The sequence below is a fragment of the Hordeum vulgare genome, chromosome 6H (genome assembly GCF_904849725.1).
Source record: "Hordeum vulgare subsp. vulgare chromosome 6H, MorexV3_pseudomolecules_assembly, whole genome shotgun sequence".
Classification (NCBI taxonomy): Eukaryota; Viridiplantae; Streptophyta; class Magnoliopsida; order Poales; family Poaceae; genus Hordeum; species Hordeum vulgare.
Window position 1 is genome coordinate 24615641 of NC_058523.1, and position 15955 is coordinate 24631595.

The following is a 15955-nucleotide window of genomic DNA, read 5'->3' on the forward strand; positions in this document are numbered from 1 at the left end:
GAGGAGAAGAAGAGGAAAAATAGAAGAAGAGGAGAAGTAGAAGAAGAGAAAAAATTAGAAGAGGAGGAGAGGAGAAGTAGAAGAAGAGAAGAGGAGAAGTAGTAGAAGAAGAGGAGAAGTAGAAGTAGAAGAAGAAGTAGAAGAAGAGGAGAACTAGAAGAAGAGGAAAAATTAGTTTAGGGTTACAAGAAGAAGAAATATATTTTTTTGTCATTTAATTTTGCTATTGTATAGTGTATATGCTTAAGTGTTAATAGTGTTTCTTAGATTATTGCTTAATTTTGCTATTGTATATGCTTAAGTGTTAATAGTTTAATTTTGCTATTGTATATGCTTAAGTGTTAATAGTTTATTTTTAGCAAGAAAATTAATAGAACTAGTTTATTTTTTAGTTCATTTTATGATGCCTATCCCGCATCCTCGTCGTCGACTCGGCGGAGGACACCTGCTTGATCAGAGGGGCCCTGTCCGGGACTGGGCTCCGCCCGGCTGGTATTGGGAGGTGCTACCTTCTGGGGGGGCGTAGGTTGGTGAGGAGCCAGCCCGTTGTTGACCCGATCCTTGTTCGGTGGCGGTCGCGTGGGCCAGTGAGGGTGCCGAGGCTTCCGGACACCGCGGAGGTGGTACGTCACCGTGTCAGCGAGGAGGATGAGCACGTCCGTCGCTACATGGTTGGGTTGGAGGGCAGGTTCGAGCATACCTGACAGGTTCTTCGGGGATCTCACTGGAGCTATGATCCTGTGATGGTTCCTTCTCTTTGGGTATCCACCGCCCGCGCCGATACCCATCGGGCGCTACGGTTCTAGATGTATCAGTGATGCTATATGTATGATAGTATTCGAGGAGTATTAGTGATAATATTCGACGATGTACGGACAAAATATATAATGTATTTGCTTATAATTGAATGCATGCTAATTTGGATACTACTTTATTTTACGATTTGGTTTTGCTTATTGAATGCTCAAATTGGAAAAGTACTCCTATTTTGAATACTATGCAGAAATCTAGGAGTCCCGGGTGGAGCCACGACCCGGGACTAAAGTTGTTTTGGAACGGAGTTCCTGATAGAATAATTCTTTTTTGGTACAAAGGTTAAGAGAATCCGTTAGACATATTTTAGATTTTAGGTTCTAGCCAAGACCCGGGACTAAAGGTCCTCCTATATAAAACGACACTTCGAAGTTTCCAACCCCTCTTATATAGTTTGTTAGTTTATTAGTTAATCAAATGTCCGTTTTTTGTAGAACTATGGATCCACATATCAGGAACCTCAAAGAGGAAGAACTTCTCGAAGATATAATCAAAGACGGCCCCGACGTTGAACCAGCTGAATCTCCGTCGTCATATCTAAACCCCTCCGGATATGGAATGGAGGTCGACCGACACGAAGATGAAGCCAATGGGGCAGGAGATAGGTCCAATGACGGAGAAGGTGATAGCTCCACTGATGGAGAAGCCGGTGGAGAAGCCGGTGAAGAAATAATAAAGTCCGGCGAGGTATACATATGAAGTTCGACAATCACTTGTTATATGTGAAAAATATTGGAGATAGCTCTATATTGTATACATATACATTCATTTGACGAATGTTTCTCCCTCTGAGGCCTCCACATCGAGCAAAGCTACGAAACGAGGCCCGACTAGAAAGTTGGATGCACGGACGCATTACACCTTTGAGGTGATATTGCCTACGGGCGAACCCAAGCTTCCTAAGAATGCTGCTGACATATTCAAGAAGAAATGCGGAGTTCTCGTTAGGGATCACGTCCCGATCAGCGTTCGGGAGTGGAACAAGCGCAAAGGGGCAGCTGATAGTGACTATGTCGCCGAAAGGTACAAAGATAATCTTTGGAATGATCTCATGTCACATTTCAACCTGCCAGAATGTGAGAATGAAGACGCCGCAGACAAACTGAGGGCCAAAGTCAAGCAGTGGACTCTGAAGAAGATGGTCGAACTGTTCCGTAGCTGGAAGAAGAAGCTATGGAAAAACTATCTGAAGACACAGAAAGTGCCAGTATTCAAGGGGTATCTAGCCAAGCAGGCGAATCACTGGAAGGCATTTCAAGAGTACAAGGAGTCAAAAGATGCCCAGGCATTATCAGAAAAGAACAAGATAAATGCCGACAAGAAGATATATCACCACAAGCTGGGGCCATGGGGCTATGAGACTGCCATCCCAAAGTGGGATAAGAAAGAGCAAGATCTGATAGATAAAGGCGTCCTACCTGAACCACTCCGTGATGAGTGGGAATTGAGAGCGAGAAATTGGTTCCTTGCGCATGATGGGTCGTACGACGAAACAACAGGGGACCTCATTTGCAATGACAATCTTAGAATACCCAGGGAGAATTGGCAAAGGATAGTGAAAGAAATTAAGGAGGGAAGAAGAAAGTTCACTGCAGATAGAGAGAAAGATTTGCTCACACTGGTCCTCGGCATGACGAACATGGAGGACGAACGCGAGGCTTCGGTCCTTCTTACCCGTGGTGGCTTGGGTTTGCCAGAGACCAAGACACTTACAGAAGCCGAGATAGAGCAAAGAAGCGGCAGCAGGATGAGGAGAATGACAAGTTCAACCAGTTGCTTGCCAGGACTAACGAGCAACAGAAGAAGATTGATGAGCTTAGAGGAGTACCGCGCCAGGAAGATCCTGCAGTTGATATTACCGGCGCCCCATCTAAGCGGAAAAGCAGTGTGGCTGAATCTGAGGCCCCGCCCGACGATGAACGAAGAATGATAGAGGGCGGTCCCGGCTACCCCGTGGATGGAATCAAGGAGTCAACATCATGTGAACTCCATCAGAAATTCAAGAACATATCCATGAAGGTGGCCGTCGGACAAGCTTTACCTTCTGGCCCTGATGCACGCTGGCACGGCCGTGAGATTCCAACTGGCTTTGCTAAAGTCGGGGTGGATGAAATCATGGCGGGGTTTCATGATATGGAGCTCGACATAGCTGGACCCGAAATGAGAGGACACTCGGAGAAGTACTGGGTGGAGTCATCCTATGGGACAAGAACTACATCAAGCTTCCAGGCTTGGCCCCAAGGACAACACCGCCTCCGAGTCGTTGTAGGTCACCTACACCTCCATTACCTCCAAGCCCTCCACATGACGTCGGCCAGTACAAGCAAGAAAAAATCAAACGTTCCTTAGCTTGGACAACAGGCCAAACAGTCGATCCCACCCCTCAGGGTGTTAACCGATAATGTCTCCCCTCCGGTGCAGGGGCAAGATTTCGAATTAACAAAGAAGTGGGCGGCTGAATGGGGTATCCCAGTTAAAGACATTCTGGCTTCCCAAGACGACAGGTTACCCAAGGCTGTGGTAGCCCCTAAGCCACAGTTTGTCATGGGAGCATCTTTGGTCAGCAAAGATGATCTCCCAACAAATATGGGTTACTTGCATACATGGTACTTAAGTGAATCAAAGAATGGGAGAACAATGATCGTGGTGAGTGTCCCACGGGAGTACTACGGCCGCCCCGAAGAAATCCATATCGACTTTGATGAACTCTTTCAAATGTACAATGGCGACGCCCTCGACAAATCACTTATGAGTTGCTATTGTGTGTAAGTTTTTTAATTTGTTGTCTACATATAACTTGTTTAGTTATTTCAATTCATTGTCTATATATAACTTGTACTCTATTATGCAGAATGAAGATTCTAGATTGTAAAAGTAGGAACATCATAAATATTGGGTTTATTGACCCAGATAAAATACATATAGCGACGCTAACTAATAAACCCAAGGAGACGGAGGAAAACCTTCTAAGGTTTCTAACAGATCAAAATTTCTGTGACCACATACTGTTTCCATACAACTTCAGGTGAGGGTCTTTACTCTGTTGTGTCCATTCACTTATAAGTGTAATTGATAAGTTACTGACACACACACACACACACACACACACACACACACACACACACACACACACACACACACACACATATATATATATATATATATATATATATATATATATATATATATATACATGTGCAGCTTCCATTGGATTCTGTTGGACATTCAAGTTGATAAGGGAAGAGTTGATGCCTTCGACCCATTATCGAGACCCTTGGAACAGTTCCAAAGCCTGCAGGACATGCTCCAAGGGTAATTTCAATCATTCTTGCGCTCTATCGGTCTCTTTCGATGATTTTATGATATATCAATTAATAAAAAACTTAGCAAATCATTATCCTTGTCGGGCAGGGTTTGGAAGCGGTTCAAGTGCGTGACTCCCGGTATCGAGCCTGAGAAGCTGACCTTTAGAGCGGCTCAGGTAAGTAGTAGTATGATATACTTCTATTTTCAATACATTTACGATGCTAGATTATTATTTTGATTATATATATTCTATTCTCGTAAAGTGCGACCAACAGCCACGGGGGACGCATCTATGCGGATACTATGTTTGCGAGACCATTCGCACGTTTACCTCTGAGCACAAGGATCACAGATTCGACGTAAGCAATGAACATTCACACCTCTATTTTTGCCCGTCATTCTTTGTTATCATGATTGATATTCATATTCATCTCCTCTTCTTATATAGTACACGGCCATGAGGACGAAGGTCCTACCAGAGCAACGCGCGATTGCTGTTGCAGAGGAGCTTGCAACCTTTGTGAGGACGGAAGCTATAGATGACAAAGGACAATTTAGTGTAGCTAGGGGCCATTACTGATGTTCGTCCATGTAATCGAATAGACGGGCTCTAGTCCCGATAATTCAGATCTCCATATAATTGTATATATATGCTCGCTTGTAAGATAAGTTAATCTTATATATATATATATATGCATAATTATTTATATTGAAATTATATGAAAACTAATTTCCGAACACCAAACGAGGCATCACGTTAATCTCCCGAACACCTAAACCCTAAAACCCTAAAACCCTAAAATAATTTCATTCAAAAAAAAAACCAAAAAAAAACAAAATCTGAAACTCTTTAGTCCCGGTCCGTGTAACGAACCGGGACTAAAGGGCCTGCCCCTGGGGTGCTACGAGGCGCCCACGTGGAGCACCTTTAGTCCCGGCTTGGAACAGGGTCGAGACTAAAGGTTAGGCCTTTAGTCCCGCCCTTTAGTCCCGGTTGGTGAACCGGGACTAAAGCCCCTTACGGGCCGGGGCTAAAGGCCCCGTCCCCACTAGTGCAGGGAGCGCGCGGTCAGGGCAGGAGGCACAAGACTCCTCCATTACATGCGTGCCCGGAATAGGCGGCGCTGGCACCAGGCGGGGGCGAGGCAGGCGGCGCCAGGCGAGCCGGGGTGCCAGGGCGAGGCACGGCGTGGCAGGAGACGGCTCGCCGAGACGGGAGGAAAAAAGAAAAAAAAATGAGCTACACTAGGATAGAGTTTCATTTACGGGGTCTGCTTTGTCCGAGGCAATTTCGCACCGTAAAAACGGTTTACAATGCCCCTTATACGCATTTTTAAGGGTTGTCTTTTACGGGGATCTGCTAGAGATGCTACGCAAACTCTAAAACTCGAATACAAGTCAAAAAAGGCATTTTAAGAGTCCATTTTAGCTACGGCCGAACAGAAAACTGTAAAACAAACTATAAAACTGGGATAAAGAGCTCCTTCCTCCGGTCCGACACTGATCGCCCCTTCCTCCAATCGGCTGTGTCGGCCACACCGTCCGCTTCCAACCCCGTCGGTCGCGCCTTGACGCCCATCGGCCATGCCCCGTCGCCCGTCGGACGCGCCCTGTCCCTGTCGGCCACGCCTTGTCGCCGGCCGGCCATGCCCCGTCGTCCACTGGCGCTGTCCTGCTCTGTTGCCAGCCGCGCCGACCGAGTCGTGCCCCTTTGCCGGTCGTGCTGGGAGGATTCCGGCAGCCAAGCTGAGGTCATGGGAGGCCACGGCAAGGTCGAGCTCGTTCAATTCAAACCCGCGGCGATCGATTGAGGCGTCTAATGACCTTTTTTGGCGTGCGGTGATGAATTTCGACGGGTTTATGGCGGATTTCGGCAAACTCCACGACGGCGTGTTTGCTACGACGAGGTTTGACCTTATACGCCCCCGCTAAAATTAGCCTTCCAACCTTAAAAATAAGTGTTTCGGGGGTGGCTTTTCCGTGTCCCTTCAAAAAATTACGGGTTGGACCATTTTTACGGTTTCTTTTCTGCACACTTTTTATGACCAAAATTGTAAAACGCAAAAAATTTATGGGTTTGACCACTTATAAGGGTGTGCTAGAGATCCTCTTAGAGAAACTCCAATGGAGCGACTCATTTCGTCCGCCGCCGTCCGTTTGGGTCGACGCGGACAAAATGGATGGACCAACACGCCGACCCATTTTCAAAACACGTCCGCTCCACGTCCCCGCCGACCCATTTTCAGCCCAAATTTGGGACTGAAATGCGTCCGCGCGGACGCAAAGCGGACGCGTGCGCGCCCTCTCGGTGTCCGCCCTCGACCACCGCAGTCAACATTATTTATGACGGCCGCCCTCCTCGGGCCCATGCGTTAGCGACTGTAGTCGGCCTTTTTTAATTCGAGCGTCGGTGGGTTCCGCCTCATCTGCTTTCAGAACCCATCCGTCCCCATCTCGCCACCTCCTCGACGACCAAACCCTAGCACCATGGTCGGAGGCTTCCCAAACAAGGGCAAGGCCCCGCTCTACCCCCGCGCCATCTCCCCGCCGGCGTGTGGGCTTCCCAGTGCACCAAGCGCGGTGGCAAGGGGAGCAACGCGTGCCGCTGCCTTACCCCGACGTCACCCTGCCGCACGACTGGCATCTGGATCCGAAGACGATCCCGGTGCCGGTCGTGCCACGGTCGGCACGGGTGCACGCGGAGGAGGTGAGCCGCCGTTGGCGTGTGCTGACGTCGGAGCAGCGGCAAAACCCTGCATACGCCGACTCCCCCAAATGGGAGCTCTGGATCGTGGTTGAGCACGAGGAGCAGCGTCGTCGTGGTGTGCGTGATGTGCTGCCAGGAGGCCCTCCGCCGCCCCCGCCTGTCGTCAGCGATGAGGATCAGGAGGCTGAGGCCGCCTACTAGGCGTTGCTGGCAGCTGTGCTCTGAGACAACGAGGAGGACAGCGCATGGCCGACGAGGAGGCGGCGTACCAGCAGCAGCTCGTGAATGTCATCGCGATGTCCGCCGCCGGCGACTGTGTCGTGCCACCTCCGTTGAAGCCTGAGCCCACGGAGCCGCGGGAGGTCTACCAGTGGACCGACATTGTCAGTGAGTTTGTCAGCGCGCGGCCCATCTGGCTGGGCGCGACACCACAGCAGGAGCAAGGCCTACCTCGAGCACTGGAGGATGGAGCACCTGCGGACGGAGCGCGTCGAAGGCCTTCGACTGATGGAACTGGAGAAGGAGGAATGATGGGAGATGGAGGAGGAGGAGCGCGCCCGTTCTGCTGCGCTGCCACCGCCACTAGCATAGCCCGTGCCGGCATGAAAGACGCAGACAGTTGCGCTGTGAAACACGGCGTTCCCCTCGGTCGGCCCTACCCCCCCCCCCCCCCCCCCCCCCGTCGCCGCCTAGGGCTGCCTCGTAGTTTTAGTGCTTTTTTATGTTTAATTGATGTAGTAATGCGGACGCGTGGGCTCTTGCCGGCCTTCATGACAGGCTTTTGATGTTTAATTATGCATGTTTAGTATTTTCGCAAATACTTTATTTATTTATTCCGCACGCTGGCAAAAATAGATCGGACCAGCGTTGAACGCATGCACCGACCCAAACGCCGAAGCGGACATTCGTGTCCGCTGGACCGACCCAAACGGATAAAAAACCCACAAAATCACCGTCCGTTTTTGCACTAGAGTATGCACGTGCCTGTTGTATTCTCTTTGCACATACAATTGAAATATATGATCAGTTTGCATGTTAATCAGCAAAAACGTGTACATTTACATGGTAAAATAAAGAATTTGTGTAGATACTATATCTTCAGGCAAGTGTACGTACTGTATCTACAAGAAACAATATGAGGAAAAAACTTCAACACGATTTCTTGGACCGGTGATGATGCATGCTCATACATGTATGTATCACAACTTATACATAAATGATCTAATTCGAGAACTGGATTGCTATTCACGACGGTGTTGGTCTGCTGGAGGTACTGATCAGGTGGGCAAAGTTCGAGGGCGTGCAGTAATGGTGTGCCCATCGACGGCGGCGACGGTGATGCAGTTGATGTCAACTGGTTTCGCGTACCCTACACATTTAGTCTTATACCATGCACTATCCGAGGAAGCTATCGATCAATCCGGGGGCGGGCAGGCGCGTTGTCGACAATCCGGGGGCGGACAGGCGTGTCGGCGTCGGCGACGGCTCTGTGGCAGTGAAGCCATGCATACGATCCATGGAGAGACCAATCTGCAAATGACATGTCTGGTGGGTCGTCGTGCATGTGGTTGGCTTGCAGGGTTCCTTCCCCGATGTCACTCTGAATCACTCGAATCACTATGCCACTCGCATACAGGAACCACATCACAGTGTCCTGTTTGCCATGGCTGTAGATCAGCAACGAGTTCAAATTAGATAAGAAACCAATCGTGAAAAGTACTACTATTAAAGATTGTGTTCGTTGGATAAATACCTTTGTCACATGCATCCATGCTCCTAATCCAATCGGTTGTAACTGCATGCGACGGCCGTAAACAAATTTGATTCACGCAAATATGGGTAAGCGGCCTGCCATGAAACGTGCTAGGCGGGCGGCTGGATCACAATCTAGTTTTTTTTGGTTCAATGCGAGGTAGTTATAAAATATCCAGGCATGCAAATCGGAATTGTACGGGCAGACTGTTTTATTACGTGGACATAAAATAGTTTATTTCAGAACCAAAACCCGTTAATCAATGGCTAGGGTGGATGAAATCCGATGCCTCTGAGAGTAGAGGTAACTACCACTAGATGGTAGTATGTATTTTTCATATATATATATATATATATATATATATATATATATATATATATATATATATATATATTATTTCGTATATAGTGAAATGTTTAAAGGACTTACATTTAGAAACGGAGGAAGTAAAACTCAATGTATGGGACCCACATGTGTTGATTTCGTGGGTTTCCTTGTCCTGCATTCCGAACATGGTTGTGTAGATTCCTACAAAGTTTTATCTCCCTTCCTTGTCATTTCCTCTATTTTGTTCCAAACCTGTGTTTTGAATCCCTTTGATCCGAACAGGCCCTCAGTTCAGTTTCTCTGTTACTTTCCAGTTTTAGTTGCTAGCTTGGTAGTTTGTAGGATCTCGATGTAGCCTGAACTTTGGTTTCTATTGATAGAAATCGAAAAGGGGAAGCCCTTCTTTTGCTCCCAAACAAAAAGAAAGAAAGAAACACCATGCCTCTCCAGGAAACGAAAATAGCAAATCAAATGGAAATAGCAACTTCATACAGCCCAGAAATAAGCAATGTTCAGAACAACCAGCAATATAAATCTGCATTGAACTCCAACCGAAAAACCTCTTGTTCAAGCAGGAATGACGACATTTGGGTACTGACCCCGTCATCATACAGAAACAGACCACAAGAAGCTTCAGGTCCGGGGATCTATGTTTTGCACCACAAATGTTCAAGGGACTGCTGCAGCTCATAAGCTCGTACGAGTAACCGATGTTACAATTTACGGATAGATGGAGTACAAACATCAGCCCCCTATAAATCAACTTCTAAGCTCTGAGTAAGACACTAGTGATAGTGATGTACCTGCAGTCTAGATCAGCGACCAAGAAGTAACAGCCTGATCAAAGTAGTAGCCAGACAAAAACACTACAGATCGATACAATGTCAGTTCGTCGAGGGCATTTCAATAATCCAGAAGTATAACAAAATACAATTGCCAGTTTAAGTTATACTGAGTTGTGCGGCTGTTTGTCCTCCTTAACTCCATTGCTCGCTTCGAGCCTTTTTGGACTCCTGCCTTTATCAGGACCGCCAATAACTCCCCATGTCTTAAACTGCCGGTGCCGAGCCCTTGCCCTTTCCTTCTCCTCCTCAGATCTCGTGGAAAAGCAGTATGGGCATGATACACCATACTCCCATTTAGGAGATTCCATGTCTTCGTCACTAACTGGTTGTTTACATCCATAGCAGAGTTTGTGGGTTCCTTGAGCTAACCCATGCTCCACTGAAACACGCTTGTCAAACACGAAGCATTCACCCTCCCACAAGCTTTCAGCTTCCGGGATTTCCTCTAGGTACTTTAATATCCCACCCTCCAGATGGTAAACCTGGCATGTACAGGTATGAAACACCCCTCATTAGGGTCACAACTATAAGATATGCTACTGTATAAAAGTTGATGGCGTAAAAATGTATCATATACTAATTGGTTTTATAACATAACTTATCCATTATGTTCAGTATATAACCTAGTGCTATTAATGGTACATCATACATGACCAGTTTTACTGCCCACAAGATTCAACAGTCACCTGAAGACAAACTCATTTCAGTGGTATAATAATATAATATGGAGTCAATTTGAATACAATTTCAGTCAAGAGAAAATGCTTCATGAGGAAAGTCAGCAGAAGAATAAGCAGAGAAAGCCCTCCTGGCATACCTCTTTAAATCCCTTGTTGAGGAGAAAGCTCGAGGCCTTCTCACATCTAATACCACCAGTGCAATACATAGCAACTCGTGGTAGCTCTTTGGGTTCACTGGAATTCAGATCTTCTTCTGCTCCCTCAGTTACAGTGTTACCATTTACTGATGGCTGGTGGCTATCAGATTCAGCCAACTGGAATTGATTATCAACCCAAGATGGGAATTCTCTAAATGATTCTGTGCATGGATCAACAGCCCTCTTAAATTTTCCTATGCGTATCTCATACATGTTGCGCACATCAATGACAACCTGCCACATGGATAGTGGGAATGCATCACGCAGATGCCAGGGAACTAGACCAATTTTTTTTTATATGAATGAAAGACTCACTGTGTCTGGATCGCTTATCAACGAATTCCAATCTTTTGGCTTTATATACTTGCCAACCCTTTTAGTTGGCATCACACCAGGATCTCCAAAACTCACTATCTGAGAAATAGTCAATAAAGCATGGTAATCTGCATCACTAAATACTCAGGTATTCAATCAAAAAACCAGTAATATTATTATTATGCAAGCAAACTAACCAACCTCCTTTTTCAGTTTCACACGGACATGATCCCATCGGAATGGTGCATCTTCTCCAGGACCCACAGGAGAATGGCTGGTATGTCCATGATGGATCGCCTCATCCTCTGGAGTAACAGGTGTCTGAATCACTCTCAATCCTTTTAAGCGATTGTCTGTTTGAATAAAGTTCAAAACTTTCTCCACAGCTTCTCGTGTTCCACATAAACTACCATTGATTCCCTCTGGAGCAAGAATAATGCCACCTGAAACACGCTGGACAGCATCAGCCAACCAACCATGTGAGTGTCCAGTTTCACAAAAACATAAAAGAAAAAAAAACAGCATATATGGGCAATATACACAATATGAACACCAAGTTACAGTACTCTCATTAGCCACTTAATGTTTCGAAGTTGTAAAAGAGGATAACACAGAATACAACCATTAGACCTCACATACTTTGTAACTTTACATAAGAAAATAACCAAATTTATCAGGTCGTCCATAAATTGGGAAATAATTATCTCATATCATATCACTAATGTTCCAGTTAGCAAAGCTTCATCTAATACATCAAATAAATCATGTAACAGAACTGAACATCTTAATATAACAAAACAGTAACAGATACTAAACATATAGAAGGTTAGAGGTTAACAATAGATGCTCACAAAATGAACATGTTAATCTAACATGCATCAAGAACTAGAAATGAGCTGAAGTCATAAGAAATAGAGAAAAGTCCACATTTCAATCCTGAACTAACCACACGGTTTAATTTACAACACTGAACTTCAAAACCGGTCGAATTACACCCCCAACTAACCTTGAGGTTCAAAACTCAACCCTGGTCTTGGTTTTGAGCCAGTCAACCGGTTTTGACCAGAGTCAATGCTGACTAGGCTCTTCCAACTCCGCAGGCAGAACTAAAAAGCAAAGCCCTTCCCCCCTCTCTCTCTCATTCTTGTCTGTGACCCCGAGCACATACAGCAGCCGCCGCTACCTGTCCAGATCCCGCATGCCGCCCGGACCGTGCTGACCACCGGTCGCCGGTGAGCTTTGCCTGTCTGCCGCCTCATTCTTCTCCTCTCCTCCTCCACCCACCCGTCTACGCACCTCCCCGCTCTCTCCCTCATACGAACCGGCGCCGCTGCCACCCGAGGCTGCTTCCTCCGCCGGCACCAGTCGTAGCGCCGCCTACCTCCAGCTTCGCGCGCCGCCACGCCTCCTTTCCTCCTCCTCTGGCCTCCCTGCATCCGGAGCCGCCTCCTTGCACCACTGCTTGTCGTTGCTCGCTGTTGCCATCAGCCAGCATGTCTCGGATAGCCGGCGCTGCAGCTACCTCGCTGGCACGCACCTCTCACTGTCAGGAGACGAAAACCCCACCAGACGTGCTGCCCCTTCTCCGAACATCCCTGCAGCACACGCCCTCTCTCCTTTCCCCTCTCCCAGGCCGCTTGGGGAGCGAGGAGCGCACCCAAGGCGGGGGTAGCGGTGGGTGCGCAGGGCTCGGGGGCGGCTTACCGGGGTTCAGGAGTGGCGGCCGCAAGGGGGTCGAGGTCGGCAGGGGTAGCGGTGGGTGCGCGGGGCTCGGGGGCGGCTTACCGGGGTTCAGGAGTGGCGGCCGCAAGGGGGTCGAGGTCGGCAGCGACGACAGAGGAAAAGGGGATCTCAAGAGGAGCAGATGGATGATGGCCAGCGCGTGGGCGTACTCTAGGATCCCCATGGCCACGAGCACCGTCCCTGACAGTTGTGTGTCGTCATTCCCGTGGTCCAAGTCCATGTTGGATGTGCGTGCTTGCTCCGCTGCCATGTGTGGACGCGCCGGTGGACAGGAGGAGCTCATATGCTTGCTCTCCTCATGCGGGTGTGCTCAGTGCTCTTGTGCTTGCTCTGCTCATGTGTGCGTGTCTCAGGCGAGAGATGTGGCAGTGGCTGGGGGAGCAGATGGTACTGGTAGGGCTCAGGGGGAAATGGGAGAGATAGAATGGGGTACCCGATTCGACGACTTGAGTCAGCCGTCTGACGTGGACGCGCCGACAAGGTAGTCAACATGGTCAATACCAGCCACATAAGCAAAAACCAGCGTTGTCTGACTCGAGGCCGAGGGGGATGGTTTGAACCATGGGGTAAGTTGGAAGGTGTGATTTAACTGGTTTTTGAGTTCAGGTATGACTTGCATTGGTATGCTATATCTACGCGCATTTTGCAATAGGTTTACAAAAAAACAATAGTACAATGCAGTATCTAGCCCAAAGCTTCCATACGTATGCGCTATACATTCCTTTGCATATCCAAAGAACTTGTTGTTTTTCAGTTCAAGGAAAGAACTTACTGAGCTCCATGGCCAACTGATCTTGATATACAAAAGTTCATTACATGAACACACCAAACATTCTAGTCGAAAAACATCGTATCACGCAACAAGGGTAACATAGCACAAAATGTAGAACAGCACATCACTTTCCAGATGAGACCTCACTATAATAATTAATAAATAAACCCAACCTACTAATATAATAAGGAAATCCCGTAGAATGTTGCTACCACAATGCCCATAAAATGCCCATTTCGTTCCTACTATCCGTGTCGCTTTTCTAGTCTTTCCAGACAGGTTAGATGCTCAAAGTTTTGCAACACTGTAAGCGTCAACCACTTCAACTCTTGTATCATCAGGTCACAGGTGATAAAGAAAGAGTAAGAAGGAGCAGTGAGATGGTATGTGTGTGGGCTCACCAGCTCCTCGCAGAGATCCTTGAGCGGCCGCCGCAGGTCGGCGTGGTCGGGGAAGTCGGCGAACCGGTAGAAGGACACGACCACCAGCGCCGGGGCCTCGGCTTCTAGTTCTAGGCCTCCACCCCCCGCGGCCACCGCGAAGCTCCTCCCGTGCGGCGGCGGGGAGACTTGCGGGGCGCTGTTCCGCAGCGGCATGTGGCGGACGCGACGGCGGGGGGCGGCGGGCGGGTCGAGGGTCAGCGAGCTGATGAAGGGGAGGAGGTGGTGGGCGGCGGCCGTGGCGGCGCGGCGGGCGGCAGATAGTGGTGGGGAGGGCAGCATCCGGGCTGTCGGGTTTGGGTGGGTCGGGGCAGGACTAGCAGCGCAGATTAGCCCCGTCCTGTTTATCTTTCGTGATGGGCCTTTGCGCCACGCTGGCCACCAGAGCCGTCCAGTGGAAGATAGCGCCCCTTAGTGGCCCGGCCCGGTCGCACGGTTTTCTTGGGGTTTTTCGAGTTTTTTTTTTGTGCGAAAACAAAACAAAATCATTAACTAGGAGTACTCTTTTTAAAGGTCACCCCAGGTTCATAATAGTTAAAAAAATCAAACCTGTGATCAAACCAGCGAGGCTACCGGTTCAGGTTTTTATCGATCGGACCGTTGGTGCTGGTTGGATGTCTGATTTTTCATACCATAAATAATATATGTTGTGTACTAGTGAAATACCAAATAGACTTAAAATACAATAATTTACTTAAATTTGACAAGAAAGTTGACTAGCAAAGATGGTTATTGGAGACAAAAATGCAACTTACACACCTATATCTAGCATCATGGGTTTCAATTCCCTTTGAGGCCTTGTTCGGTTGCAACGGAGTTGAAGGGGATTGGAGTGGATTGGGGAGGATTAAATCCCCTGTAAGTTAAAATCCACCTCAATCCCCTCCAATCCTCTCCAATTTCCTTGTGACGGGGATTAACCGAACAAGCCCTGATGCAGGTTATTTTTTTATTTTTGTGTATGGCTCTGGTTGAACCGCCAGGTTTATACCTCCGGTTCATGCAAAAAACCTACATAGTTTTTTCCAGTCCAATTGCAGGTTGGTCTTTTTAGCTTAAAAATCGAAAGGGGCGTCGGTTTCAGTTTTTTTGGTCCGACCGTCGATCTGGACCGATCTTTTAAACTATGTTCAAGTTGCGACAAGTGATGCACTACATGTGTGTCATTTGTCGTAACAGCACACCACTTGTTGTAACCTATACATTTTTCCTTTTTTTGTACATCCATTATTCCAAAACATTTTTTTGCTTAAATCTCGCATCTACATCTTGAACTGTTTTGGATTCCTTGCATCGAGTTATTTAAAACTAGATCCCAAGTTGATAGGTTTTAATGAATCTTTTTTTCAGAAAAAACCAGACAAAAAACGGACGAAAAAAACTATGCCTATCGCGGAAGCATAACCATGCCTCTAGCGGAAGGAAAATAAAATAAAAAACACGTTTTTTCGTTTTCGAAATGCAAATCTGTGCCTCTCGCGGAAGCAAAACCATGCCTCCATCTCCCACGGCCACCGTGAAGCTCCTTCCCTGCGTTGGCAGGGAGACTTGCGGGGCGCTGTTTTACAGTGACATGAGGCATACACGACGGCGGGGAACGGTGGTGGTGGGGGTGGGCGGGTCGAGGATCAACGAGCTGATGGAGGGGATGAGGTAGTGGGCGGCGGCCGTGGCGGCGTGGCGGGCGGCACATAGTGGTGGGGAGGGCAGCATCCGGGATGTCGGGTTTGGGTCGGGGCACAATTAGCAGCGCAGATTAGACTCGTCATGTTTATCTCTTGTGATGGGCTTTTGGGCCACGCTGTTATTTCGTCATCACACCTATGGCTCCCTTTAGTGGCCCGGCCCTAGTCGCACAGTTTTTTTCCGGGTTTTTTCAAGTATTTTTTGTTTTGGTTTTATGGGGTTTCCTCTGGTTTTCCTTTCAGTTTGCTTTTTTGGTTTTCAGTTTGTTTCTTCGTTGCATTTTGCCAGTTTTTTCTTATGTTTTTTGACGTTTCTTCAATGGATTTCTTTAGTTTTTCCTTTTTAAATTTTTTATTTCCAATGCATGTCTT

At 47.7% G+C, this 15955-nt stretch overlaps 1 protein-coding gene across 1 annotated transcript; it reads right to left on the reverse strand.

Annotated features, from left to right (window-relative positions):
• Window positions 1-9538: 9538 nt before the first annotated feature.
• On the reverse strand, window positions 9539-14182 carry LOC123403001 (rhodanese-like domain-containing protein 7). The gene is made up of 5 exons (XM_045096978.1): window positions 13860-14182; window positions 11145-11396; window positions 10944-11042; window positions 10569-10862; window positions 9539-10233 (listed from the first exon to the last, which is right to left on the reverse strand). The coding sequence occupies exons 1-5, from the start codon at window positions 14178-14180 to the stop codon at window positions 9853-9855; spliced, it is 1347 nt and encodes a 448-aa protein (XP_044952913.1). The 5' UTR covers window positions 14181-14182; the 3' UTR covers window positions 9539-9852.
• Window positions 14183-15955: the final 1773 nt, after the last annotated feature.

Excerpts from the sequence above, each read along its gene's own strand:
- LOC123403001 (XM_045096978.1), bottom strand. The coding sequence starts at position 14,180 with ATGCTGCCCTCCCCACCACTATCTGCCGCCCGCCGCGCCGCCACGGCC. Across the intron at positions 11,043-11,144 it reads GTGTGAAACTGAAAAAGGAG|ATAGTGAGTTTTGGAGATCC; the intron begins GTTGGTTAGTTT and ends ACTATTTCTCAG. Across the intron at positions 10,234-10,568 it reads TCAACAAGGGATTTAAAGAG|GTTTACCATCTGGAGGGTGG; the intron begins GTATGCCAGGAG and ends TGTACATGCCAG.